The sequence below is a fragment of the Pseudorasbora parva genome, chromosome 18, assembly GCF_024679245.1.
Source record: "Pseudorasbora parva isolate DD20220531a chromosome 18, ASM2467924v1, whole genome shotgun sequence".
NCBI lineage: Eukaryota > Metazoa > Chordata > Actinopteri > Cypriniformes > Gobionidae > Pseudorasbora > Pseudorasbora parva.
Window position 1 is genome coordinate 13,639,872 of NC_090189.1, and position 23,971 is coordinate 13,663,842.

Below are 23,971 nucleotides of genomic sequence, written 5' to 3' on the forward strand. Positions count from 1 at the left end.
TAATTCAATTTTTCATTCTAGGGCACCTTTAATTTACATGGTGATTGATTGATGCGTTTTCTTGTCTGTTCCTTTACGGTCTGCTTTTTTTTGTGTACAAATTTTCTACTCCAATATAGTCTGTTCGCTTGGCTGTTCAAACAACGGCCAACTTTAATACTATTAAGGTAAGATCCTAGGTTCTGTTGTTGCAATCCCACAACAACCCATTCTACTAAATCATGCATTGTGCCCTGTGTACCTGAAAGACTAACTCATTGTGGTGGTCTTGTACGTTTACCATGTTCTCTGGTTCCCTGTGTCCCATTAATGAACCATCAACTGTGCAGTTGCATCCCTCTCCAACCCCTTTTCCTTTCATGAGTATATGTTGGCCATTTGAAATAACTCCTTTATGTCTTTGTGGCATCTGTTTTTGGTAGGGGTAAAACGGCCATTCTAGAATGCATTAACACTTCTTTTTTCAGTTTGTGGCAGATGCATCCACCCAAGTTTACATATTTGCTAACTGTTATCACTGTGCTTAAATGTTGTAGCCTTTCTGTTTGTGCCATTCATCCATACGGTTGCTTTTGCTGTGGATATGAAGAGCAAAGTATGGATTTAGAAGCATGTATGTAGTGCTTTGTATAGTGGAATTGTTGTTAAGCATGTTTCTGAATATTCATTGCACAAAAAAAAAAATGTTTCTCAACAGTCAAATGATATCATTCAAGATGAATCTTCTGCCTGCTGTGAAGGATCTCATTATTGTCTTATGTAGACCAATAACGTGAGCTCTGATTGGTTGCTAATGGTTTGATGTTTGTGTATAGGAGTTGAACAACCGCTGGAGGGCCCTGCAGCAGATGGCTGAAGACAGAAGCAACATGCTGGGTAGTGCTCATGAAGTGCAGAGGTTCCACAGGTATATATTATAGCAATTATTAAAACTATCTCTCATTGATAATGTTATGTTCTTGTTGTACTTGGATGATGTGAGACACGTGAAGTGCTGAGAAATTCAGCTTTGTGTGTGATTTACAGGGATGCAGATGAGACCAAGGAATGGATTGAAGAGAAGAACCAAGCCCTGAACACCGATAACTACGGCCATGACCTCGCCAGTGTGCAGGCTCTGCAACGTAAGCACGAAGGCTTTGAGAGAGATCTGGCCGCTCTAGGAGACAAGGTAAAATGTTCATCCTCATTGGTTTAGTTTGAGTTTTCTTGGTTGGTTCCTTGCCTAGGACATCACCTAAATATACTCTTCTCCCTGTGGCAGGTGAACTCTCTGGGCGAGACTGCAGAGCGTCTGATTCAGTCTCATCCTGAGGCTGTGGATGACATTCAGGAGAAGTGCACCGAGCTGAACACGGCCTGGAGCAGCCTGGTGGGTCGTGCTGACCAACGCAAAGAAAAACTGGGCAACTCTCATGACCTGCAGCGCTTCCTCAGTGACTTCAGGTGAGAAGGATAAATAAAAAGAGATGCAAAAGGAACAACTTCGAGAAGTAGTATAAGCAGTCTATAAACAAATCTGTTTCTTTCTTACAGAGATCTCATGTCCTGGATCAATGGCATCAGAGGGCTTGTGTCCTCTGATGAGTTGGCCAAAGACGTCACTGGAGCTGAAGCCTTGTTGGAGAGACATCAGGTACTGAATGCTGCCAGAAACATCTGTAATCTATATTTTATCACCGTACTCTTTACTTTTAATAATACTATTTAATTGTTGGACTAAACAGGGTTGTGCAAAGGAAGCAGATTTTTTTAAACACTCGCATGTTCACATTTTGTAGGAACACCGTACTGAGATCGATGCACGTGCAGGCACCTTCCAGGCCTTTGAGCAATTTGGACAGCAGCTTCTTGCCCGTGGCCACTACGCCAGCCCGGAGATCCAACAGAAGCTGGGGGCTCTTGACCGAGAGCGTGCTGACCTGGAGAAGGCCTGGGTTCAGCGCAGGATGATGCTGGACCAATGTCTGGAGCTGCAGGTCAGCAAGGACCATGTTTTTAACACAACACTTTGACATTGGGAAATGTTGCAGTCAAAAAACATTGTTTCTTTTTGTCTTCTGCAGCTATTTAACCGTGACTGCGAGCAGGCTGAGAACTGGATGGCAGCTCGCGAGGCCTTCTTGGCCAGCGATGACAAGGGAGACTCCCTGGACAGTGTGGAGGCCCTCATCAAGAAACATGAGGACTTTGACAAGGCTATCAATGTTCAGGTCAGCTAGCTCCATGGTGATATGATAATGTAGTCCATCTCAACATAATTTGAATTTAAAGTTTTTTTGTGCTAATCATTTCAATTTGTCTGTCGTTGCAGGAAGAGAAGATTGCAGCACTGCAGTCTTTTGCTGACCAGCTCATTAGTGCTGACCACTACGCTAAGCCTGAAATCTTTAATCGCCGCAATGAAGTCTTGGACAGGTTGGGCTCCTTCTGTTTTATACTGAATCCGTCCCATGTAAATATTTGTTTTTGTGTGATGTTAATTTAATTCTGACCTCCAGGTGGCGCCGTCTCAAGGCACAGATGATTGAAAAACGCTCTAAGCTGGGTGAGTCACAGACTCTGCAGCAGTTCAGCAGAGACGTAGATGAGATTGAAGCATGGATCAGTGAGAAACTTCAGACCGCCACTGACGAGTCTTACAAGGACCCCACTAACATCCAGGTAACGTCACACTTCAGGCATCCAGTTTTTCTCAGTTCTCAGTTTTTCTAAAGTTCTAAAGATGAATATCCCGCTTAAGTCTAACCTTGTAAATATTAATACCATAATAAATTCAAGTGCAAATTAAAATTTGTTTCTCTTGTTATCCCCGTCTCAACCAACCCCAAGTGTTTTATTATATAGGAAATTAAATTAAACCTCTGTCTGTGTTCCCATTGTCTGTTTCTAGCTGTCCAAGCTGCTGGTAAGTGCAGTAGTGTGCCCGAGCTAACTAACCCAGTAGGGTCTCTCCACTTGTCCGTCGTCGTATTGTTTTGTCTGTAAATGTGTATTTGAGTTCCGTATGTCTATTATGTGTCTCGCTTTGTATAGCATCATCAGCTGCTTGTCATTGTTCCTTCCCGTGCCCCATCGCTGCAGCCTTTAATTTTTAATTGCTGGGTGTGGCCTCCATTTTCTTGTTGTGTCATTTGAAGTTGGGATGTCTTGATTTACATTTGTTCCACACAGAAAACCTGTGATTCTCACAGAGTTGTGGACCTTAGAGCTATCTTTAACAAAAGGAACATTTTAGCTGTGTTTGGAACGGCATAGTAAAATACTTCATACTATTCATTATGTGACCTCATTATGTAACTTTCCAAGTTTTTAAGTTAAAAATTGTAACTCTTAGTCATACAATCAAATAGTTAAGAATAAAAATGTTAAATGTGTCCAGTTCACATGAAAGGTCAAGTTGAGCGCATTATCCACAGTATCCCACGCAAGTCAAGGTCAAGTTGAGCACATTATCCAGAGTATTCCACCTACCACATACTCTAATTGTGCTGCACATTTTGATAAATGTAGTAGTTAGTCATCCAAATACATGCATACAAATTATTTACATACTTCATCTAATATGCATGCTGTAATAGTAGTGTATGGTAGGATGCTATTCCAAACATAGCCACAATACTGTTTTAACCCAGAAAGAGAAGCTGGAGAGGTGCTTTTAAACTATTAATTCTGCTTTGCTTTTTGTGGAATACTGTTAAAACAACAGAATCGGTTACATGTGTGCTACAGCCAGAATCCATATGCAGTTACGGTACCAGCAGCCCTGCTTTTTTTGAGTGTCTCAGCAAATGCTTTCGATGAGCCATTAGGAAGTGCTTTTTTTCGTTCTCTCCATCTCTCTGGGTGATATAAAATGTGGAATGATCTTAGACAAAACACCCCAACTCCTAGATTCTCCACAGAGTTTATTGTGTGCTGGATGGCATCCAGTTCATTTTATTGAATGTTCCATCAGGCTTTGAATGTGTCATGTTTATAGAATGAGTTCCACGTTATGTGTTTGGTCCTTGTTTGATGGTTTGCTAATTCACAGTCACTTCACATTCAGTTTTTTGTTGTTGTTGTTGTTGTTGTTGTTGTTGTTGTTGTTGTTGTTGTTGTTGTGTGTGTAATGTACACATTTTCATTTTGAAAAGTGCACTTTTGTGATTATAGATAAGACATTACCTTTCACTAAACAAAAGCAACCACATAAAACGCACACATAAAGGATACAGTGGGATTGAATATGCACTGCTTTCATAGATATTGAGTTTTTACACAGATGTTTATATCAGTGTCCTATACACATCTACAGAGGTAGATCCAAAACCAGCTATTGCTTTTTTACACACAGCACTCTTGCATGACTTCACTGTGTGGCTCAGTTTAGCTGTATTTCGCTTTCTTGCCACTTTCAGAGTAAGCACCAGAAGCACCAGGCTTTTGAGGCTGAGTTGCACGCTAATGCTGATCGTATCCGCGGGGTGATAGACACTGGCAATGCTCTCATCCAGAGAGGTGCTTGTGCTGGAAGTGAGGATGCTGTCAAGGTAACAGTTTCAGAAGCATTTCAGAAATAGGAAGCTGGTGAGTTATGGCCTGTGCTCATTTTGCTGTGGTCGCGCTCGTATTTGCCCTCAGGCTCGTCTTAACGCTCTGGATGAGCAGTGGCAGTTCCTCGTCAACAAATCTGCTGAAAAGAGTCAGAAACTAAAGGAGGCAAACAAGCAGCAGAACTTCAACACTGGCATCAAGGACTTTGACTTCTGGCTGTCTGAGGTATTTATGTGCAAATAAATAGCTACTTAGTTCTTGGTAGGTCTTCACTTAATTCCTGACTTAAATATAATATTTTAATCTAATAATAATTATAATTAATTAGTTATTATTATTTTATTATATATTGGTGTAATTATACAATGTCTTACTAGAATTAATCCATGAACTCTGACATTTTTCCTCTGCTCCTAGGTTGAGGCTCTTCTTGCCTCTGAGGATTATGGGAAAGATCTGGCCTCAGTCAACAATCTGCTTAAAAAGCACCAGCTTTTGGAGGCTGACATCTCTGCTCATGAGGTAGCTCACCGACTATAACGCCAGACTCATCAGTTTCTGTTCAGTTAGCACATTCTGATGGCTCATCAGTGTCTTTGTGCTCTTATAGGATCGTCTGAAGGATCTTAACGGCCAGGCTGACAGCCTGATGGCCAGCAATGCCTTCGACACTTCCCAAGTCAAGGACAAGCGTGATGCCGTTAACGGACGCTTCGTCAAAATTAAGAGCATGGCTGCTGGACGCCGTGCCAAGCTGAACGAGTCGCATCGTCTGCACCAGTTCTTCAGGGATCTGGACGATGAGGAATCTTGGATCAAGTATGGTTTATGTCTTTCCGAGTTGTCTAAAATGTATCACACATTAACCTTTTTTTCTTTTAAGGTTGTATACGAGATCTAATTCATTCTCTTCCATTAGGGAAAAGAAGTTGTTGGTGAGCTCGGAGGACTACGGACGTGATTTGACAGGAGTACAGAATCTGAGGAAAAAGCACAAGAGGCTGGAGGCTGAGCTGGGAGCGCACGAGCCGGCCATTCAGGTCAGGAGGCACCGATTCATGGAAATTAAGTCTTGACAAGTTTCAAGTTAATCGTAATCCTGAATGCTCACAGTATTTTCATGGCCTTGCAGTCTGTGTTGGAGACTGGGAAGAAGCTGTCTGACGACAACACCATAGGACAGGAGGAGATCCAGCAGAGGCTGGCCCAGTTTGTGGAGCACTGGAAGGAACTGAAAGATCTGGCTGCGGCTCGGTGAGAACTGTATTTTACTATTTAACTTTTTTCTGGGCTATTTTTCTGTAATAATATTTTAAATAACATTACTGTTTTCACTGCATTTTCGATTAAATATTCAGTTTTTTTATCTTATAAACCCCCAAACATTTGAATGGTAGTATATATTGCCTTGGACAGGAATTTAAAAATGGTTTGGTTTGCTTTTCTTTTTTTAGCGGGCAGAGGCTTGAGGAGTCGCTGGAATACCAGCAGTTTGTGGCGAATGTGGAAGAAGAGGAAGCCTGGATTAATGAGAAACTGAACCTGGTTGGAAGTGAAGATTACGGTGATACCCTGGCAGCCGTGCAGGTGTGAAAATCTATAGTATTCATCAGATGAACTCAATGAAAAATAAACCACATTTAGCTGATTATAGCTTAATCTTGGATCTTCTTTTTTGTGTCAAAACTGTCTTAATTTGGCTCTTCGTTTCCAGGGCTTGCTGAAGAAACATGAAGCATTTGAAACCGATTTTACAGTGCACAGAGACCGAGTGAATGATGTGTGTTCCAATGGAGATGAACTCATCAAAAAGGTATCGTTCAACTATTAGAAAGTCCATATACTGTAAATCACAGACAGTTTCTTTGAGGTTTAATGTGAGTTGATAGCAATATCATTACATCATATTGTTCGTTTTGTGCAGGAGAACCACAATGTGGAGAACATCATGGCTAAAATGAAGGCCCTGCGTGGGAAGGTGACAGAGCTTGAGAGAGCTGCAGCTCAGAGGAAAGCCAAGCTGGATGAGAACTCTGCCTTCCTGCAGTTCAACTGGAAGGCTGATGTGGTGGAGTCATGGATTGGTGAGTTAATGATATTTCATGCAAATGAGAGGAAACTCTCATTTAAAAGTAGGATTGGCCAGACATAAACTGCTATTTTGTCTTTTCGCCCCTGTAATCCATTTGTTTCTGGCTTGATCAGGTGAGAAAGAAAACAGTCTGAAGACTGATGACTATGGTCGGGATCTCTCCTCGGTGCAGACTCTGCTCACCAAACAGGTGTGACATTCATTGCATATGAAAAACATACCTACAACGCATTCGTAAAGCATATTCAAGATATAGTCCTTTAAAATGTCTCGATTGTATATTTTTGGTGGTTACATGAGTGTTTTTAAACATTATACCTTCAGCACAACAAATCCTTTCAAGCTTTACTGTCAAATCTGACTCTACCTCTTCTGCCCATAGGAAACCTTTGATGCAGGGCTTCAGGCTTTCCAGCAGGAGGGCATCACCAACATCACAGCCCTGAAAGACCAGCTGTTGGCAGCCAAACACGTGCAGTCCAAGGCCATCGAAGCTCGTCATGCCACCCTGATGAAGCGCTGGAACCAGCTGCTGTCCAACTCAGCCGCCCGCAAGAAGAAGCTTTTGGAAGCCCAGGAGCACTTCAGAAAGGTGTGAAGAATGGCATTTTGCCTAAAGTGAGGAAATTTTATTCTGTTTTGTGTCTGGAAGCCCTGTTCTTATGATTCCCATTCCATCCAGGTCGAGGATCTTTTCCTCACTTTTGCCAAGAAGGCCTCAGCCTTCAACAGCTGGTTTGAGAACGCTGAAGAAGATCTGACTGACCCCGTGCGGTGTAACTCTCTGGAGGAGATCAGGGCCCTGCGGGACGCCCATGACGCCTTCCGCTCTTCACTCAGCTCTGCAGAGGCCGACTTCAGCCAACTGGCAGAACTTGATCGCCAGATCAAGAGTTACCAAGTGGTATCCAACCCATACACTTGGTTTACCATGGAGGCTCTAGAGGAGACCTGGAGAAACCTTCAGAAGATCATCAAGGTGAAGTATAATTTAGTTAAATTATTTGTGTATATGAAGTAGACCAATATATGTTAATTAATTGGATGACATTTGACTTTTGAGATGATTGCTGAATATCTGAAACAAAAAATGTGCTTTGTTTGATGCTAATGAAATTTTAACGTGTAGTAAGACTGGACAATAAGGTCTCATTTGGTAACATTAGTTAATGCATCAGTAGCTAACATAACCCAATTCTGGATGAAAAATTGCACCTCAAAAGTCATTATTGTATTAGATGAGAAAAGCATTGAACACACACAACATGTGTGGCTTTGTTTGGAACTATTTTCATTGGTGAAATTGAACAAAAACTGATATAACTGATTTAATTTGTCTTTGCTTTATAGGAGCGAGAGTTGGAGTTACAGAAGGAGCAGAGGAGACAGGAAGAGAACGATAAACTCAGACAAGAGTTTGCCCAACATGCCAATGCCTTCCACCAATGGCTACAAGAGACCAGGTACAGGGGACCAGCATGCACTACTTATTGTTGTGTTCTCTTTCATTATAGTTGAGTTATGCACATCGAGGATTAAACACACACCCCATAATGCATGACATCACACACATCTGTTAAAATTTGATCAAGCTTTCCTGATCGCCATGTAACTTTCTTAGGCCATTTTCATTTGTTTCATCCACTGTTTTTATAGTTTGAAGTCATTGCCTGCTTTGCCATGTTGTCTGTTTGGGTGAAGCTTCATGTGGTCACACAATGTAAACCCACCTGGGCTTGATATGCTACAGCAGTGCTTTGCGCTGGTCACATGAGCTTTCATGTGAGTGTTGAGTAGTGGCATTAATGTCACCGCTCAATGTTTTAACTGTTTCTTTCTCTCTCCCTCCCTCCCTTATTTGTCTCACTTTCCCCATTCCTTCGACCTACTCGCTGCTACCGTGACGCTTGGGATCATTTCTCTAATCAGGACATACCTTCTGGATGGGTTAATATCAATTTTTTAAAAATATTTTACTAGAGTATGTTTGTGTGTGAATGTGTATGAATCGTTTTACATGTCAGCCAATGGACACAGATCTGGTATAAAATAAAGGGGGTTTCAGGTCAGAATAGACCAATAATTTGGTTAGAATTAATGCAGGGTGTCATCAAGAAGAATCTCACTTTACATATATTTTGCATATTTTATCATATGTTTTGACTATATATTTCCAGATGTGTTCCCTTCTGTTTTTTCACACTCTTTTTTTTCCCCATTCCCTCTTCATCTCCCACCTCCCCCGTCTCTGAATAGCATAGCCTATCGGAGGGTAATCCGAGTCTATCAGTATGAAGTCGATGATGATCTTTCTGGAAGGTCTTCTACCTTTTTTCCTCCTCTGATTGGCCTCTTACCCCTCACCCCACACCTTTTTGGGTTTTCTTCTCCTCATGCACTCGAGTCTGATCCCCACTGTAAAGGCTCTGTGTGTTTGTTCAATCCCCTTTACTAACATTCACTGCGATGTGAGCCTTTTTTTGAGATGAACCCTTCCAGCTTCTTAATCCAAAAAGCCTGGCTACATTCAGCACCGTTGTTGAGGAGTGTGAACACTTCATCTCATTCTTTAACCTTCTTTTCTTCCCCACGTTTCATTATTTATTTATTTTGTTTTTTGTTTTTTCAAGGAAAATGTTCATGCACCAGAATCAGGGTGGAAACTGCAATGTGATTTCCATAATTGAAAACTACTTATAGACATTTTCAATATCCTGATCTGAATTTGAACATCTGTGCATTAACATTTTTTTGGACTCCTACATTTATAATATGGCTAGTTGAGTAACTCTGAATTGTTGATTTTGCACATTTTGCAAGATCTGTACTTTTACAAATATAGCAGTTTCTAACCCTGTTGACAGCAGCCCTAATCAAGCATGGTCTCTGGATTACCATGGATATAAGTTGGCTTCGTTAGCATGACTTTGGTTATTGTAGTTGCTTTCTGGGGTGGCTTATAGTTTGTACTCCATATCTACTACAAAACAATTGGTAAGTCCTATTGCCATGTACAAGAAATTCAAAAAGATCTAGGTTACAGCTTTAGAAGTAACGACACAGGTTGTGCAAACCCATTTAAACAATATAAATCCTTCATAAAAATAGACCATTTTAACTCTGGAAATTATTCTTTAATGATAGTTAACAGAATAACTGAGCTAGTGTAGTGAGAGCCGCTGTGGTTGGAGCCGCTCTTGTAGACTGGCATGTGGAGTGAGTGAGATGTTTTTGGGTGGATGTGTCATGTGTTCTTGGACTCCTGCTGCTGGTTTCATCGCTTTGTGTGTGGACAGGTCCTGCATGGTGGAAGAATCCGGAACTCTAGAGTCACAGCTAGAGGCCACTAAGGTGAGTTTAGGATCAGTGAATGAATAATTGGGGAAGCTGATCAATTAGTCTGTAAGATTTCTTTCAGTGTTTCATGCTCACCATCGGCTGCATTTATTAGATCAAAAATACAATAAAAGTAATATATTGAAACATTATTGGGTAGGAGTAAGGGATGGTCATCCAGAATAAAGCAGTAATCTGTGCTTTATATGTACTAATAAACAGTCAATATCCTAGAAATATTTATGCTAGTGAACAACTAGTTAGAGGTGCACTATGTCGTATTTTCGCAGTAAAATATCCAAAAACCACTCGGCCAGTGTTATATATTTTTTTTAGTTGAGTTCTTACAATATACCAAATGTTTCCAACTATTTGTAAATTGTGAGAAAATTGCTATTTTAACCAAGGAGCCAGGACGTCTGAGCATAGCGTCTGAGGGAGTTGCCTGTCAATTCACCATATGTGCGTTACCTTCGGTTTCCGGTTTTATTCTGCAGAAACGCTTTACTCTTAGAAGTGTGAAACAAGTGTCACAGCAGCATCCAACGAACACACAGAGTAACGTCATAACATAATTCTAAACACACTTAAATGTATCTAATATGATAAACAGAGCTGTTACCTCATACTCATGACCGGAAAAGTGGAATAAAAGTCCCGGTGCTCTCAAGCCGTGTGTTGCTCTACAATCACTCCAGCGGCCTTGCTCAGCTCCACGTCACTGTCCTGCTCTGCTTCATTCTACAGTAACGTTAAAAATCACATTCATGAACATGAGTCCTATACTGATTCTTTTCCACTGGCTGTGAGGTGAAGACCACATGTCCTAAGATTCTGAACTCAAACTTGGCATCATCAAACTACGCTTTTGTTTTGAATAGGCGCCCTCTAGTGGACGGAGAAATTACATAGTGCAGCTTTAATAGTGAAAATTGGACCCTGAACTAGTGTTACCAATTTTTTTCATAAGCTAAAAGTTACTCTTTCTGTCCTGTTTATATAAAATGGTATCCAAATACTCACAAATAATCCAATTATCACAAATAAATGGAAAATCATGTAAAAAAAAAAAATCTATAAAATGTTTAAGCCTGCAGTAAAGAGGACAATAAAATGCTTACATAAGCCTCAAACCTGAGATTGTAACAGATAAATGGACAGCCTAAACTCTAAGTTCTGTTTTCAGTGTCTTTTCCCTTTGGCTTTCTCTGCAGCGTAAGCACCAGGAGATCCGTGCCATGCGCAGTCAGCTGAAGAAGATCGAGGATCTGGGAGCAGCCATGGAAGAGGCGCTGATCCTGGACAACAAATACACAGAACACAGCACCGTGGGTCTGGCCCAACAGTGGGACCAGCTCGACCAGCTGGGCATGAGGATGCAACACAACCTGGAACAACAGATCCAAGCCAGGTGACGCCTCAGAAACCAGTCTACAATGAGATATTTAGATTATATTTTTATAATCTTCTTTAGATCGGATATTAGTGAAATGAACTTGATTGGTTCTGAGTCAAATTACCTTGACTGATGGTTCTCGCAATTCTGTTCTAGAAACACCACGGGAGTAACAGAGGAGGCCCTGAAGGAGTTCAGCATGATGTTCAAGTCAGTTTTCCACTTAAATTTAGCATTGTAATGTGTTTATCTAAGTGTTCTAAAAATGTAATGCTTTGTTTTTTTCTCAGGCACTTCGACAAAGAAAAATCTGGACGTCTAAACCATCAGGAGTTCAAGTCTTGTCTGCGGTCTCTGGGCTATGACCTGCCCATGGTTGAAGAAGGAGAACCAGACCCGGAGTTTGAGTCCATCCTGGACATAGTGGATCCAAACAGGCGAGAAACCTCTTCTATGGATGTGCTAAATATTGTGCTCCTTCTGTTGATGAGCTAACCATTTTGTTTTATTCAGGGATGGAAACGTGTCCTTGCAGGAGTACATGGCCTTCATGATCAGCCGAGAAACAGAGAATGTGAAGTCAAGCGAGGAAATCGAGAGCGCTTTCCGTGCTCTCAGTGCAGAGAACAAACCTTACGTCACCAAGGAAGAACTCTACCAGGTACACAAACCCATGTGATTTACAACTGGTATTACAATTTTGGCCTCGGATTCATGTTTGGTGTTAAAAGATGAACTTAATGACCTTCTGTGTTTACAGAACCTGACGAAGGAACAGGCAGACTACTGCATTTCCCATATGAAGCCCTACCTGGACAGCAAGGGCCGCGAGATCCCGTCAGCTTTCGACTTTGTGGAATTCACCCGCTCGCTCTTCGTCAACTGATCCCCCGCCCCCTGCCTGCCAGTGACCAATCGGGATGCGTTTTCCCCTTCACAATAACACAAGGCCAAACTGCATGGATCTGAAATGAAAATTCTCTATAGCATCCAGTATAGCAATATCTGTATCTTGCTATCACTCTTAACCCTGCGTATTTATCTGACACTTCCTCATGCTTCACTGACAATAGTGTAGTGGATCTGTCTGCATTTTATCGTGATTGTTTTAGCTGTTAAGTGCTTTGCTTTGTTTAACAAGCCTATAGAGAGGATATGCTGTAACATCACCCACAAGACTGCAGTGTGCTTAAATAAACGCTACTGGTTATAACTGGAAAGGGTTGTCAGTGTTTTTTATTTGGAGTATAAGCATAAATACAGTTTTAACATTATATGCATATATACAAGTTACAATAAACGTTTTAAGAAAAAGTAAAGAAAAATACTATAAAGGTCTCAGTCTGTCACCTCATTGGCCAGCTGTTCCAGTATTGTTGCCTCCTTTGCACCTTGTTCCGTTAACTCCGCACTGAGCTGCCAGATGTTGATGGTACCATCCGCATTGCCCACTGCCATCAGATTTGTGTGTTTGGGGTTGAACTCCAGGCAATAAGATGGCTGACCTCCTGTGTTCTGGTCTATTGTGGCGGTTGGCCTTAAAGACCTTCTACCCAAATCAAACATTTGGACCAAACCTGCCAAAGTTAAAATTAAATTATTAAACATTTTTATAAATAAAAATGACAGAGCATGCTTTCATTAATTTATAAACATTATATTCCCAAAAGTTTTGGGATGCCTGCATTTACATGCACATGAAATTTAAAGACATCCCATTCTTAATCCGTAGGGTTTAATATAGAGTTGGCCCACCCTTTGCAGCTATAAAAGCCTCAACTCTTCTGGGAAGGCTTTCCACAAGGTTTAGGAGTGTGTTTATGGGAATCTTTGACCATTCTTCTAGAAGCGCATTTGTGAAGTGAGGCACTGATGTTGGACGAGAAGGCCTAGCTCACAGTCTCCGCTCTAATTCATCCCAAAGGTGTTCTATCGGGTTGAGGTCAGGACTCTGTGCAGGCCAGTCATGTTCCTCCACACCAAGCTCGTTCATCCATGTCTTTTGCTTTGTGCACTGGTATGCAGTCATTTTGGAACAGGCACTGTTCCCACAAAGTTTGGAGCATGAAATTGTCTTGGCATGCTGAAGCATTAAGAATTCCTTTTACTGGAACTAAGGGGCCAAGCCCCTGAAAAACAACATCCCCCGTCCACAAAACTATACTTGGCACAGTGCAGTCAGGCAAGTACTATTCACCTGGCAACCGCTTAACTCAAGACTCGTCCATCGAATTGCCTGACAGAGAAGCACGTTTCGTCATGCCAGAGAACACGTTTCCACTGCTCTAGAGTCCAGTGGCGATGTGCTTTACACCACTGCATGCAACGTTTTGCATTGCACTTGGTGATGTAAGGCCTGGATGCAGCTGCTCGGCCATGGAAACCCATTCCACAAAGCTCTCAACGCACTGTTCTTGAGCTAATCTGAAGGCCACACAAATTTTGGAGGTCTGTAGCTATTGAATACAATGATTTGGAGGGTTGTCCCAATACTTTGGGCTTTATAGTGTATATAAGGAAATTACAAACATCTCACCTTGCCCTGTGACTGCTGCAAAGACTAGAGGGCGTGTAGGTGACCACCTCACCCAAAACACATATGAATCGGACACCCGTAGAGACAGCAGGGGACGGGGCTGGAGCACACTGTGCAGATGAGCTAAACCATCCGTCCCAACACTTACAAAAAGATTCCTACAGTCAGAAACAAGAAATGTTACAATTACTGTCAACTAGCCTTAAAGGAGATATTACACAAAGCAGAAAACAAAATAGCACAGCTCACCTGTGGAAGGGTGAGAAGTGGAGTGAGTGTATAGGGCCCCCTCGTGGTGAGAAAGAGAATTGCATTGGGGCGCGCAGACTCACGCTCTCACCATCAGGGGGCACTGCTGCTACTGTCTCACTGCTGAAGGAGCATTTGAGCACAAGACCTCCTTCTGAGCCCACCAAGAATGTGTCCAGGTCCCACGGGGAAAGCGCAACTGAGGTTACTCCTATAGTGGTGCTTCCTCGGGTCTTCAGGGAGAGAAAAGAAAGTATTGTATTAGAGTGAATATGTAAAAATTACATTTCATCCTAAAAACAAACTATTACATTATTTTTGAAAAATCTGCATGAACTTTTTTCTGATTTAGCGAAGATCAGATATCATAACTACCCTGGATTACATTCGTTTGTGTAAAAATCATGTGATACTTAGGGTATATATGTTCCATTATATTATCTCCACAAGTAATCAGTTTGACCATATTTCGACACCCACCTTGCTTGCGACCCCACTTTGAGGCATTTGATGTGGGACAAGGGCATATCCAGAACTCAAGAGGAGTTTGGCTTCGGCCCCATCAATAGTCCACAACAGAACTCTTCCTCCTGAACCAGCACTCAGTACAACAAACTCCCCTCGGCGAGCTCCTGGGACCCAGTTTACCTGTTTATGCGCAGAAAAACTGCATTTGTATATCATTGAATGTGTGTTCATCATGCCTCAATCAAAAACGCTTATATACCTGATAAACTGGTTCACGGTGGGTATCTGCAGACATTCCGGTCTGAGCCAAAATGAGGTCCTGTGAGCGGCTGGTGTCCCAGACCACCACCTCGCCACTGTACAGCCCCCCTAATGCCACAGACAAGATGAATGGAAATGATCTTGATGAAATGAGCAGATGAGAATATTTGTCCCCAAAAACTGAGGGAATGGCTTTCTGTTTTTAACACTTCAGGAATATTATTGGCAAATACTACAGTGTAAAAATATTCTGAGAATAGCACTTTTTTTTAGATGGCTGATTTACAGACTTGTATATTGATAAATGTTTGGTTCATATGGCTCTTTTCTGGATGCTTTAGATTTATATCTGGCATAAAAACTGTCTATTTAGATTTATGGCATTGTTGCATTATTTTCAGGACAATTAATTAATCACTCCAGTCTCCAACATTTTTTTAATTATTATTAATTATTGCTTTGAACAGTGCTTAATATTTTTGTGGAAACTTATTTTTCAGGATTATTTGATGAATAGAAACCAGACCTGTATCCCAGACAGGAATTTTATTTCTGTATTATTTAACTAACAAGACATGATTTCACAATGCCAAAAATGTCCTTCAATTTAGGCTTCAATGTCGTTATGCAAAATACTTCACATTTTTATATTTTCCATTTTGAGGTGAAATATAAAGATATATGTGTGTATATGTGATTCACCCTTTTTTAAACGTGTATCCGTACCAGCAAATAGAGATGGCCTCAAAGGATGGAAGCACAAACACATGATGGGAGTGGCCACATCAATGATCACATCTGGCCGCATTGGGTTTAGGTTCTGCCGGTCCAGGTTCCACGTGCACACATAAGCCTTTTCATTGCTCCAATCGCCATCATCCACACTAACCCCAGAAATACATTATTAAAACTCCTTTAATCAACACTGCAGGTTTTATCTGTTTATATGGAGGAAAGACTGTTACCGGCCAAATCCACAGGCTATGACCGAGCCAGTGCAGTTCCAGGACACACTGGTGACTTGCAGACCCCTTTCCTGAGCGTCAACATACTGAAGGCGGTACATGCAGGACACCTGGTCAAGAAATCACCGGGAAGACAAAACTCTAATATAATTAAATCAATTATTAACGCTATTTACTATAAAAGATTGTTTCCAAAAAAAAAAGTTGTGAATTTTTATCTCACTATATAACTTTCTCAAAAAACAAAACAAAACAATACTGATTTGGAGTTCCGAGAAAAAGTCAGAATGGTGAGATGTAATTTAAAAAGGTAATTGCAATTCACCATTCTACATTTTTATTTTTGTATTGCTTATATCTCAGTTCTGACTTTATAACTAGCAATTATGAGTGTATATCTCTAGATTTAGACTATAAATCACAATTGCAAGTTTATATTTTACAATTCAGACATTTTTCTCAGATTTGTGTAATTAGAATTGTGAGGAAAAAAGTCAGAATTGTGTGATAAAATTTAAGTAAATTGTGAGATATAACTGGCAATTGCAACTTTCTCTCACAAATCTGACTTGTTCTCGTAATTACAAGTTTACATCTCAGTTTGGACTCTTGTAAGTTTATATCTTGCAACTCTGACTTTATAATTCTCATTTGCGAGTTAATATCTCATTCTCACAATTAGGACTTTGCTTTCTTAGAATTGGGCGATAACTTGGATTGCAAGAAAAAATTAAGAATTAAGAGATATAAATGCGTTTTACAACCAATTGCGTTTTTTTCCTCACAATTCTTACCTTTTTCACTCACAATTAGCCTACTAGTTTATACATCAATTCTGACTTTATAACTACCCATTGTGCGTTTATATCTCACACATCAGAAGTATTTTTTTGATTCTGTGGTGGAAACAAACTTCCATAATTTACTATTTAATAATCCATACTAATTCTGGATTCAAGACTCTCACCGACTCATTCTGATCCTCCCAGTTGACCTCGAACCCATCAAAAGCGTGACTCTTGGAGTTTTTCACCAGTTCTCTGATAACCACATCTTCAACACGACGCAAAAAGTCCACTAAACCAGGAAAGTCAGACCTGTCTCGATCTAGGGAGAGTGTTTCGCTGATCTGGTCTTCTGTCTGTGTGCCGTTTTCCAACACATCTTTGGACTGAGTTTCAACCTCTGCTGTGCGAACTGGAAGAGTTTGACAGCCTCTCTGGGCAGGGATAAAACAAACACGATCCATCACACAAGCGCATGGATATTCTGGTTTGAGAAGGTGAGCAAACATGTTAACTTACGGATTCTTGCGTTTGCTGATGTGACTTTCTCCATGTGGATTCAGCACCAATTAAGTCAAGCGTTTCATCCGTGAACATGGTCAAACTTTGCCAGCAAGCTAGAATACAAAATGCTTGGTCTCAATAAGACGTTAACGTTAGTTAACGTTAGCTGGGAGCTACGTTAGCGATTATGTTTCACAAAGCACATGTTTTCATCATTTTGAAGGATTTTTTTATGTTCGACGAATCCACATCTGCTTCTATGACGGGGGACACAACAGCATTGCTAATTTTGTACGAAATTTGATTGTATTTGGCCACTGTACAGCGAAGTTCGTTTCTCCATGATTATCCTGGCTGGTTGTGACATCCGCCACGGCGCTGCCATAGATACCGTGAGCCAATCAATGGTGGGCTTTGCGCAGAACGTCACTGGTTTTAGCTTCTGATTGGTCAACCTATTTTCCGCACTTTCATTTTGATATTATAAAAGGCCCTTTGTACTTGGTCATTCGTACAGCTCGGTGCCTTTTAGGCTTTGAAAATTTAAAAGAAAGAAAGCTAGTTGATAAAGTCTTTATTTTATAATAAAAAGGACACATCCACAAGCACGTCAAAGACTGTGCTGTTAATTTATAATACATTTATTGTTTAAAAAATATATTTTTAATAATTGACTGGCACAAACCTTGAAATAAACAATAGAAGTCTAATTTAAACTTGTCTTTTTTCATTAATAATTTTCCCTGATTTTGTTTCATATTACTTTTCACGTCATTTTTACATATGTGTGCACTCTACAATCTCTCATGTATGTTAAGATAAATGTGCATCTAGTAGAATTAGGACACTTCCGTGTGAGTTGATTGACAACAAACATATTTTTGTTGATATTAAAACTATGATTTATGTATAAGAAAACATCAATACATGAGGGTGGACAAGACACCAAGTTGTGTTACATGGTGCTTTAAGTTAAATAAATAACAGTTAAATTGAATGTCACAATTTTTGATAACTTTATTTTTTATCCTCTAAAAAAATCTTTCTAAAAAGGAAACCACAAACTTACAAAATCATAAAACACCATGAAAAGTGTACCTCTATGATTTGCAAAACAGCAAAAAACTTTAGATTAATAATTTCATACTTTCATTGAAACACAAACATTTAATTCAGAGCTCTGGTTAAGAAGTATTGTTTAAGTTTAGATAAGGATTGCTTCCTCCTCTCACCACCAAAACCCTAAATTCTCATTTTGAGGCAACATTGGACTTACTGATATCATTTGCCTACATGGTGTGTGAATGATAAGCCATTAGTCATCGTAGAATTACACTGCATATTTTATAAATAGTTTCAAATGATACAATTCGTTTACCCTGTATTTCTTGTAACTGGATTTGCATGTTATGCTTGGGCATAAATGATTATCAAAATCAGAAAACATTTTTTTTTTTAATTGTCATTAATGGCTGATGTCCTATCCATTGTGTGGAATTAATACATTCAATAACGTAAAAGCATCAGGAAACTGTGGACATCAACACAGAATAAAATAACCATAAACTTTAAAAAAAAATTAACCAACCACACAAAGTTTAGATAAATATAATAGGCATTGATTTGCTTTCATATACCATTCATGAAAATGTAATGATAATACTTAATATACCGCACTGTAAATTAAATATAATAAACCAAGATGACCTAAATATGAAAAATCTTGAGATTAAGGCCCAAAGCAACATAGTTATAAACAGTTAAAAATGTAATATAGGTACATTAATAACCTAACCATTTGTAATTATCCTAATCACAACTCAATGACAAACCATTCAAAACTACACTAACTAAACTGTCTAGAAAAACTTTTACAAACATTAAGTTATTTTCTTTCATATCAAAACATTTAAAAAAAATAACGATATAAAAACATTTTAATAAATGTTTTAATTTGTATATCTCCAACAAAGAAAACAGGTGGAGAAGAGACAAGTTGTAGTTTAAGATTCTACAGGCTTTATTATCTCATTTAAATAATCCTTTAATTAGCCAAGCTCAAAATTACAAGAGGAAGTTTTTTTGTGTTTTGTTTTTATTAAAAATGTTTCAAACCTCATGGGTGTCTGTAAAACATTACAATGAAAAGTCAATCAACATAAACCCAAATGTTGATGCGTCAAATGCCCACTTGCCCCACCCGACCCCGTTGAACTGTCAACAATAATAACTGCCATACCCTGATATTGACCCCAAATCATTTACAAGAGGTGACAGGAGCTAGCTGGTGCTTTCCTTTTGTCCAATATATCACATAGGAAAAACAGTGTCAACTCTTTGGGGCCCACCTCTGCATTAAAGAAAATATACAAAAAGAAAAAGTGGCTAGGTATGTACGCTATGATTAGATCACTGCACCATGGCTTATTACTTCAACTCACAACCATTCACAGAAAAAAAAAATCATTTTATATATTTAATATATAAACTGCTATTTACTTCAGTTTAGTCTACAGAGGATGACGTGCAGATTGTTAATATTTTGTATTGGTCTTTGGAGATGGTTGTAATTAAAGATGACGCAAGAGGCTTCAGCAACGAGATGCCACTAGTTTTCCAATGCAGGTATTGTATGTCCAGGGAATTAACTGGGTTTAGACATGGTCAGGACAGGAGAGGCTTCAGTAGAACAGAACACGGAGCACAAAAAATAAAAAAATAAAATAAAAACAAAGCTTTTTTGCTCCCATGGTTGGAGGATGACTTCAAAAAGGAAAGAACAGGTACAAGTGATGGAATATGTCCTTATCAGCCTTTAATCATCCTCCCCATCATCCTGAAAAAGAGGTTAAAAAAAAAAACATTAAACCTTATGATCTGATTTTTATACAGATGATAAATGCAAACAATTTTAAAGCAAATCTTTGAATAAACTGTATCTCACCTCACCATCTTCTCCATCGTCCTCTTCGTCTTCCTCTCCTTCATCCTCATCCCCCTCTTCATCAATGTCCTCCAAACCCTCCTCCTCTTCCTCATCGTCATCTTCCTCACCTTCACCCTCTTCATCATCCATATCAGGGACCTGAGAGCAGAGAGAAAATTTTAAATCAAGTTCTGACCCAACACAGCAAGTGTTTATCAGTGCTCAGCAATAATAAGATTTCATACCAGGTAGTACTGCAGGGGGTTGGGCCAGATGTCATCTTTAATGACCTCCCCGAGTTCATCAGCCCCTGCATCAGAGTGATCGGTAAACCAGGTGAAGAAGCTCTCTGGCTCTTCATGTTGCCGTTTCTTCCCTGCCTTGTTCGGTGTCTGTCCAGTACGCTTCGTCAGGTCCTGCAACATACATAACTGGTTAATAGACACCCAAACAGGAACCGCATTCCAAAAATGACCCCAAAAAAAATGTTAACCCACCTTTCCAGCCTTCCATTTGATTTCAGTGGATTTTGAAGATGGGTCACCACTCTCATTCAAATGAAACTCTTTTGAGAGGACTTTGTTTTCAAAGTATGGATTTTCATCAAAGTACTGTAGAGGAGATATAATGACAGGTCAGACATTTGGTTTGTCAGTGCATTACTTTTAAACTTGACCAGATGAAAGGGGTTACTTACAAAATCTATTCTGTAACCCGATTTGATGTCCTCAAACTCTGTGACCTCCACTCTGGTCAGGTAATGAAGTGCTTCTTCATCCTCCTCACCGAGCAAGGCTGAGACTAGAAGTCAAATCATAAAACAATGTATTAGAATTGCACGGTAAAAGCACAGAAAACACCCAAGGATGGGTTTCTATATCTTACCTTGTGGATGGTTGACGAATGTTGTGACCCAGAAGTTTGGAATTTTGGCTATGAGTTCTGATCTCTTCTGGAAGAATGGCTGACGTAGCTTATTGTACTTCTGCTCTACTTTTAAAATTTCCTCACTCGCCTGCTCATTCAATCTAGAAAGCAACAAAAGCAGCATAAAACTAATGTATGAAATATGCACTTACAAATAATACTTAACAGGCACTGACAAACTTACCTGTCGATTTCATTCTGTACTTCGTCAATGTGTTCAATTGCCTCCTGTTGCTCTTTTTCTGAAATGCAATAAAATAACGATTTATTAATCATTCTTCATACGTTACAAAATGTAGTAGGATAAAACTGCCCACGTATGCAATTTCTGTATTGATTAACAAAAGCAGCATGACTTTAGAAGGTAAATTCACATGCAACTATACATAAAGGAGCGATGTAAACACGATGCATTGCGTAAATCATAATAAAAACAAAAAGCAGCATTATTTCCTTCTAGTCTGATCTGGTTCAAAAATCACAAAGGACAGATTAAAGTGAAAGCGAGGTGTAACAGGACGACCAGCTCAATCCGGTACAGTTTCAGCAGCAGCTGCGCAAGGCCGCGAGGTTTAAACAGAGGCGGCCACGCGCTGGGCCATATTTACCGTCCCCCCAATGAATTACACATTACTGCCGTGCTTTACAAAGATAGATCGGATCAGAAAGTAATTTCGACGCACTCGAGCGTCATTAAAACGCGTCTATGCTGATGTGTGATGCAGCGTGGTTTTGTGACACATGCGGGAATGGCTCGTGATGGCGGGGAAGACACAATAACCAGTTAGCCTGTTAGCACACAATATTGGCTCAATACAATGCACAAATTATTTTCGAGTCACTATGGGTTTAAAACGTCACGCTCGGGCACATACGTGAAAACAATAAGGAAATGTGCGTTTGGATAAACTAAAAGGCGCGCGAGCGAAATGTTCGTCGCGCGTGGCACAATAAAGCCGCCGCGCGAGGAAACATCATGGCCTCCGGTGCGCGCGACATCATTTTGCTGAACTTACCCCACATAAACGGACTTCTACTTGATAAAACGGTCACAGACTCGGGCATTCCTTAAATGTTCAAATAAATGCTAAGCGAATAGTTAAAATGGATATTCGTGCTTTAAACGCAAAAGGTGCAAGTTACTGAAAATGGCGGTGCGCAGGAGGCCGCCATTACTTTACCCGAGGTCTCGTCCGCTCCGTCGTGATTCGAGTTCTGCTCCTTTCGGCTCACTTTCGCCGCCGACGCCGACATTATTCCTCCACAGCCGAGGATTTGCCTTCTTTCTACTGAAACAAAAACTCCGGAACGTCCTCCTCCGCTCGAGGAAAGCGAAAGAAGGGGAAATAAAGTTGGTTCTAGCTCAGTGTAAAGTGCGAATATCACAACGTGTGTTGCGCTTCCCCTGCACACATACAACACACGCACACTCAAATGAGAGATGCGTATCACACCATGCGCCTCCTCTTTTCTGACACTGTGCTCGCCTCGCTTGCGCGCTCACTCTGGCCGTCCCGAGAACGCGCTTTAGGAGAATAAAGAGCCACGCCTCCTTATAATATAATATAATAACTACATTCTTAGAATAAAAAAAAAGAGTTTAGGTTCGGGCAGAAAAAGCATTTTACACAGAACAACTATAGCATATAAGTGTGCAACTCTAGACATATTGAACAAAGAAATTTAAATGCAATATTGACCATTGGTCATTCACAAGTTTCAAGTTGTTAAGATTTTTTCATTGTTTTTGAAATTCTATTATGCTCAAACAGGCTGCATTCATTTGATCAAAAATACAGTAAAATAGTAATATTTTGAAAAATGATTACAATAGCCTAAAGGAACATTTTCTATTTTAAAATATGATTTTTCATTTAAAAATATTTTTCTAATGTAGGTTCGCTGAACAAAAAATATTTCTTATTATACTTGTTGAAAACAGTTTTGTTTCTTGATAATTTTGTGAAAACTTAGATATAAGCTTTTTTTTCTCCAGAATTCTTTGATGAATAGAAAGCTCAAAAGAGCCGTACTTATGTTAAACAGAAATCTTTAACAACATTATAACTGTATTTACCGTCACTGATCAATAAATATTTGCTTTTATGGTTGTTTTCTTCAGTTGGATACTTCACCGCTTTTTCATATTAAACTATGTTATTCCCTTAACTAAAACGAGTTGATGCATACCTCTCTCGTCTCAGTGACTTGCTTTCACACTAGCACTTTTGGTGCGCACCCGTGTTCGATTGCCGTCAGAGTTCGGTTCGTTTGGGTGATATGAATGCGATCCTCCAAACTCGGGTGCGCATCCTCGACCCGCACCTGAGTCCGCTTAAAGAGGTGGTCTGGGGTTCGTTTCATGTGAACTCTGGTACGGTTCGCTGCTGATGTGAATTCAATCTTACTAAATTGAGGAACTGAACCGCTATTAATGACATTTAAGTTGATAAAAATGTGTGTTTTGTGTGTGTTCACTGACATACTGCAAGCAGAGAGCTGTAAATCTAATTTCTGCTCTTCTTCAGCATTCTTTAGAGCATTTGCAGTGCATTCACGGCAAATAGACGCAAGTGTCAAAATGTACTGAAGCTTTGGTAACAAAACCAACAAAAACAAAAATATAATGCATTTTGCCGCCTTTACCCGTACCGTCGTTACTAAGCAACCAGGTAAAGAGCTACTGCTTTGATGACGCAAAAAAAACCTGGTTCGGACCCAAAAAATATAATATGAACACAGTCCAGCGGGGGAGGGGGGAGCAATTGAACTTGGGTTTGGTCTAGGCAATCGAACCAAGTGTGAAAGCACCCTAAAACCTAAAGTAAAAAATCCCGGATGAAAAATCCTCCCTCACAACTCCCCCTCCCTCTCTCAATTCTGTCAATAGAGGGGAAGGGGAGATGTGAGGGAGGATGTTTCAGCCAGGACTTTTTACTGCGCCAAGTCGAAGTACTCTCAGAAGCTATTCCGCTATACATTATAGT

General features: G+C 40.1%; 3 protein-coding genes across 12 annotated transcripts in view; 1 reads left to right on the plus strand and 2 right to left on the minus strand.

Moving 5' to 3' along the window:
• sptan1 (spectrin alpha, non-erythrocytic 1) overlaps positions 1-12,583 on the plus strand; it is a 35,004-nt gene extending 22,421 nt beyond the window's left edge. For 5 of the 9 annotated variants that reach the window (XM_067423971.1, XM_067423975.1, XM_067423977.1 and 2 more), the window contains 30 exons: positions 120-167; positions 816-907; positions 1,027-1,171; positions 1,265-1,446; positions 1,537-1,636; positions 1,782-1,979; positions 2,067-2,213; positions 2,315-2,418; positions 2,502-2,664; positions 2,894-2,908; positions 4,404-4,535; positions 4,627-4,764; positions 4,957-5,061; positions 5,150-5,358; positions 5,459-5,579; positions 5,672-5,793; positions 5,994-6,126; positions 6,254-6,352; positions 6,464-6,623; positions 6,745-6,821; positions 7,014-7,223; positions 7,314-7,610; positions 7,982-8,094; positions 8,561-8,578; positions 9,928-9,982; positions 11,182-11,378; positions 11,520-11,573; positions 11,654-11,800; positions 11,877-12,024; positions 12,124-12,583. In XM_067423971.1, coding sequence (XP_067280072.1) covers positions 120-167; positions 816-907; positions 1,027-1,171; positions 1,265-1,446; positions 1,537-1,636; positions 1,782-1,979; positions 2,067-2,213; positions 2,315-2,418; positions 2,502-2,664; positions 2,894-2,908; positions 4,404-4,535; positions 4,627-4,764; positions 4,957-5,061; positions 5,150-5,358; positions 5,459-5,579; positions 5,672-5,793; positions 5,994-6,126; positions 6,254-6,352; positions 6,464-6,623; positions 6,745-6,821; positions 7,014-7,223; positions 7,314-7,610; positions 7,982-8,094; positions 8,561-8,578; positions 9,928-9,982; positions 11,182-11,378; positions 11,520-11,573; positions 11,654-11,800; positions 11,877-12,024; positions 12,124-12,249 — 3,855 coding nt within the window. In that variant the 3' untranslated portion in view covers positions 12,250-12,583. The remainder of the gene's footprint in view (positions 1-119; positions 168-815; positions 908-1,026; positions 1,172-1,264; positions 1,447-1,536; positions 1,637-1,781; positions 1,980-2,066; positions 2,214-2,314; positions 2,419-2,501; positions 2,665-2,893; positions 2,909-4,403; positions 4,536-4,626; positions 4,765-4,956; positions 5,062-5,149; positions 5,359-5,458; positions 5,580-5,671; positions 5,794-5,993; positions 6,127-6,253; positions 6,353-6,463; positions 6,624-6,744; positions 6,822-7,013; positions 7,224-7,313; positions 7,611-7,981; positions 8,095-8,560; positions 8,579-9,927; positions 9,983-11,181; positions 11,379-11,519; positions 11,574-11,653; positions 11,801-11,876; positions 12,025-12,123) is intronic. The other 4 variants (XM_067423974.1, XM_067423980.1, XM_067423976.1 and 1 more) reach the window with 2 other exon arrangements.
• dync2i2 (dynein 2 intermediate chain 2) lies at positions 12,582-17,530 on the minus strand. Its single transcript, XM_067423981.1, has 9 exons — positions 17,147-17,530; positions 16,810-17,061; positions 15,843-15,952; positions 15,604-15,761; positions 14,876-14,985; positions 14,629-14,796; positions 14,149-14,381; positions 13,900-14,057; positions 12,582-12,940 (listed from the first exon to the last, which is right to left on the minus strand). The coding sequence occupies exons 1-9, from the start codon at positions 17,222-17,224 to the stop codon at positions 12,702-12,704; spliced, it is 1,506 nt and encodes a 501-aa protein (XP_067280082.1). The 5' UTR covers positions 17,225-17,530; the 3' UTR covers positions 12,582-12,701.
• A 1,532-nt stretch (positions 17,531-19,062) lies between these two features.
• setb (SET nuclear proto-oncogene b) lies at positions 19,063-22,484 on the minus strand. 2 transcript variants are annotated; one of them, XM_067423424.1, is made up of 8 exons: positions 22,166-22,484; positions 21,169-21,226; positions 20,943-21,085; positions 20,755-20,858; positions 20,555-20,668; positions 20,303-20,473; positions 20,081-20,216; positions 19,063-19,967 (listed from the first exon to the last, which is right to left on the minus strand). In XM_067423424.1, exons 1-8 carry the CDS (start codon positions 22,236-22,238, stop codon positions 19,963-19,965), a joined length of 804 nt encoding a protein of 267 aa, XP_067279525.1. In that variant the 5' UTR covers positions 22,239-22,484; the 3' UTR covers positions 19,063-19,962. The 2 variants fall into 2 exon arrangements, with proteins under 2 accessions (XP_067279525.1, XP_067279526.1); XM_067423425.1 differs by having other exon boundaries at positions 20,076-20,216; positions 22,166-22,480.
• Positions 22,485-23,971: the final 1,487 nt, after the last annotated feature.

Excerpts from the sequence above, each read along its gene's own strand:
- setb (XM_067423425.1), bottom strand. The coding sequence starts at position 22,238 with ATGTCGGCGTCGGCGGCGAAAGTGAGCCGAAAGGAGCAGAACTCGAAT. Across the intron at positions 21,227-22,165 it reads CGGAGCGGACGAGACCTCGG|AAAAAGAGCAACAGGAGGCA; the intron begins GTAAAGTAATGG and ends ATTGCATTTCAG. Across the intron at positions 20,859-20,942 it reads ATTCGTCAACCATCCACAAG|TCTCAGCCTTGCTCGGTGAG; the intron begins GTAAGATATAGA and ends TTTGACTTCTAG.
- dync2i2 (XM_067423981.1), bottom strand. The coding sequence starts at position 17,224 with ATGTTCACGGATGAAACGCTTGACTTAATTGGTGCTGAATCCACATGG. Across the intron at positions 15,762-15,842 it reads ATAGCCTGTGGATTTGGCCG|TGTGGATGATGGCGATTGGA; the intron begins GTAACAGTCTTT and ends TTCTGGGGTTAG. Across the intron at positions 14,058-14,148 it reads CACTTCTCACCCTTCCACAG|GAATCTTTTTGTAAGTGTTG; the intron begins GTGAGCTGTGCT and ends TTCTGACTGTAG.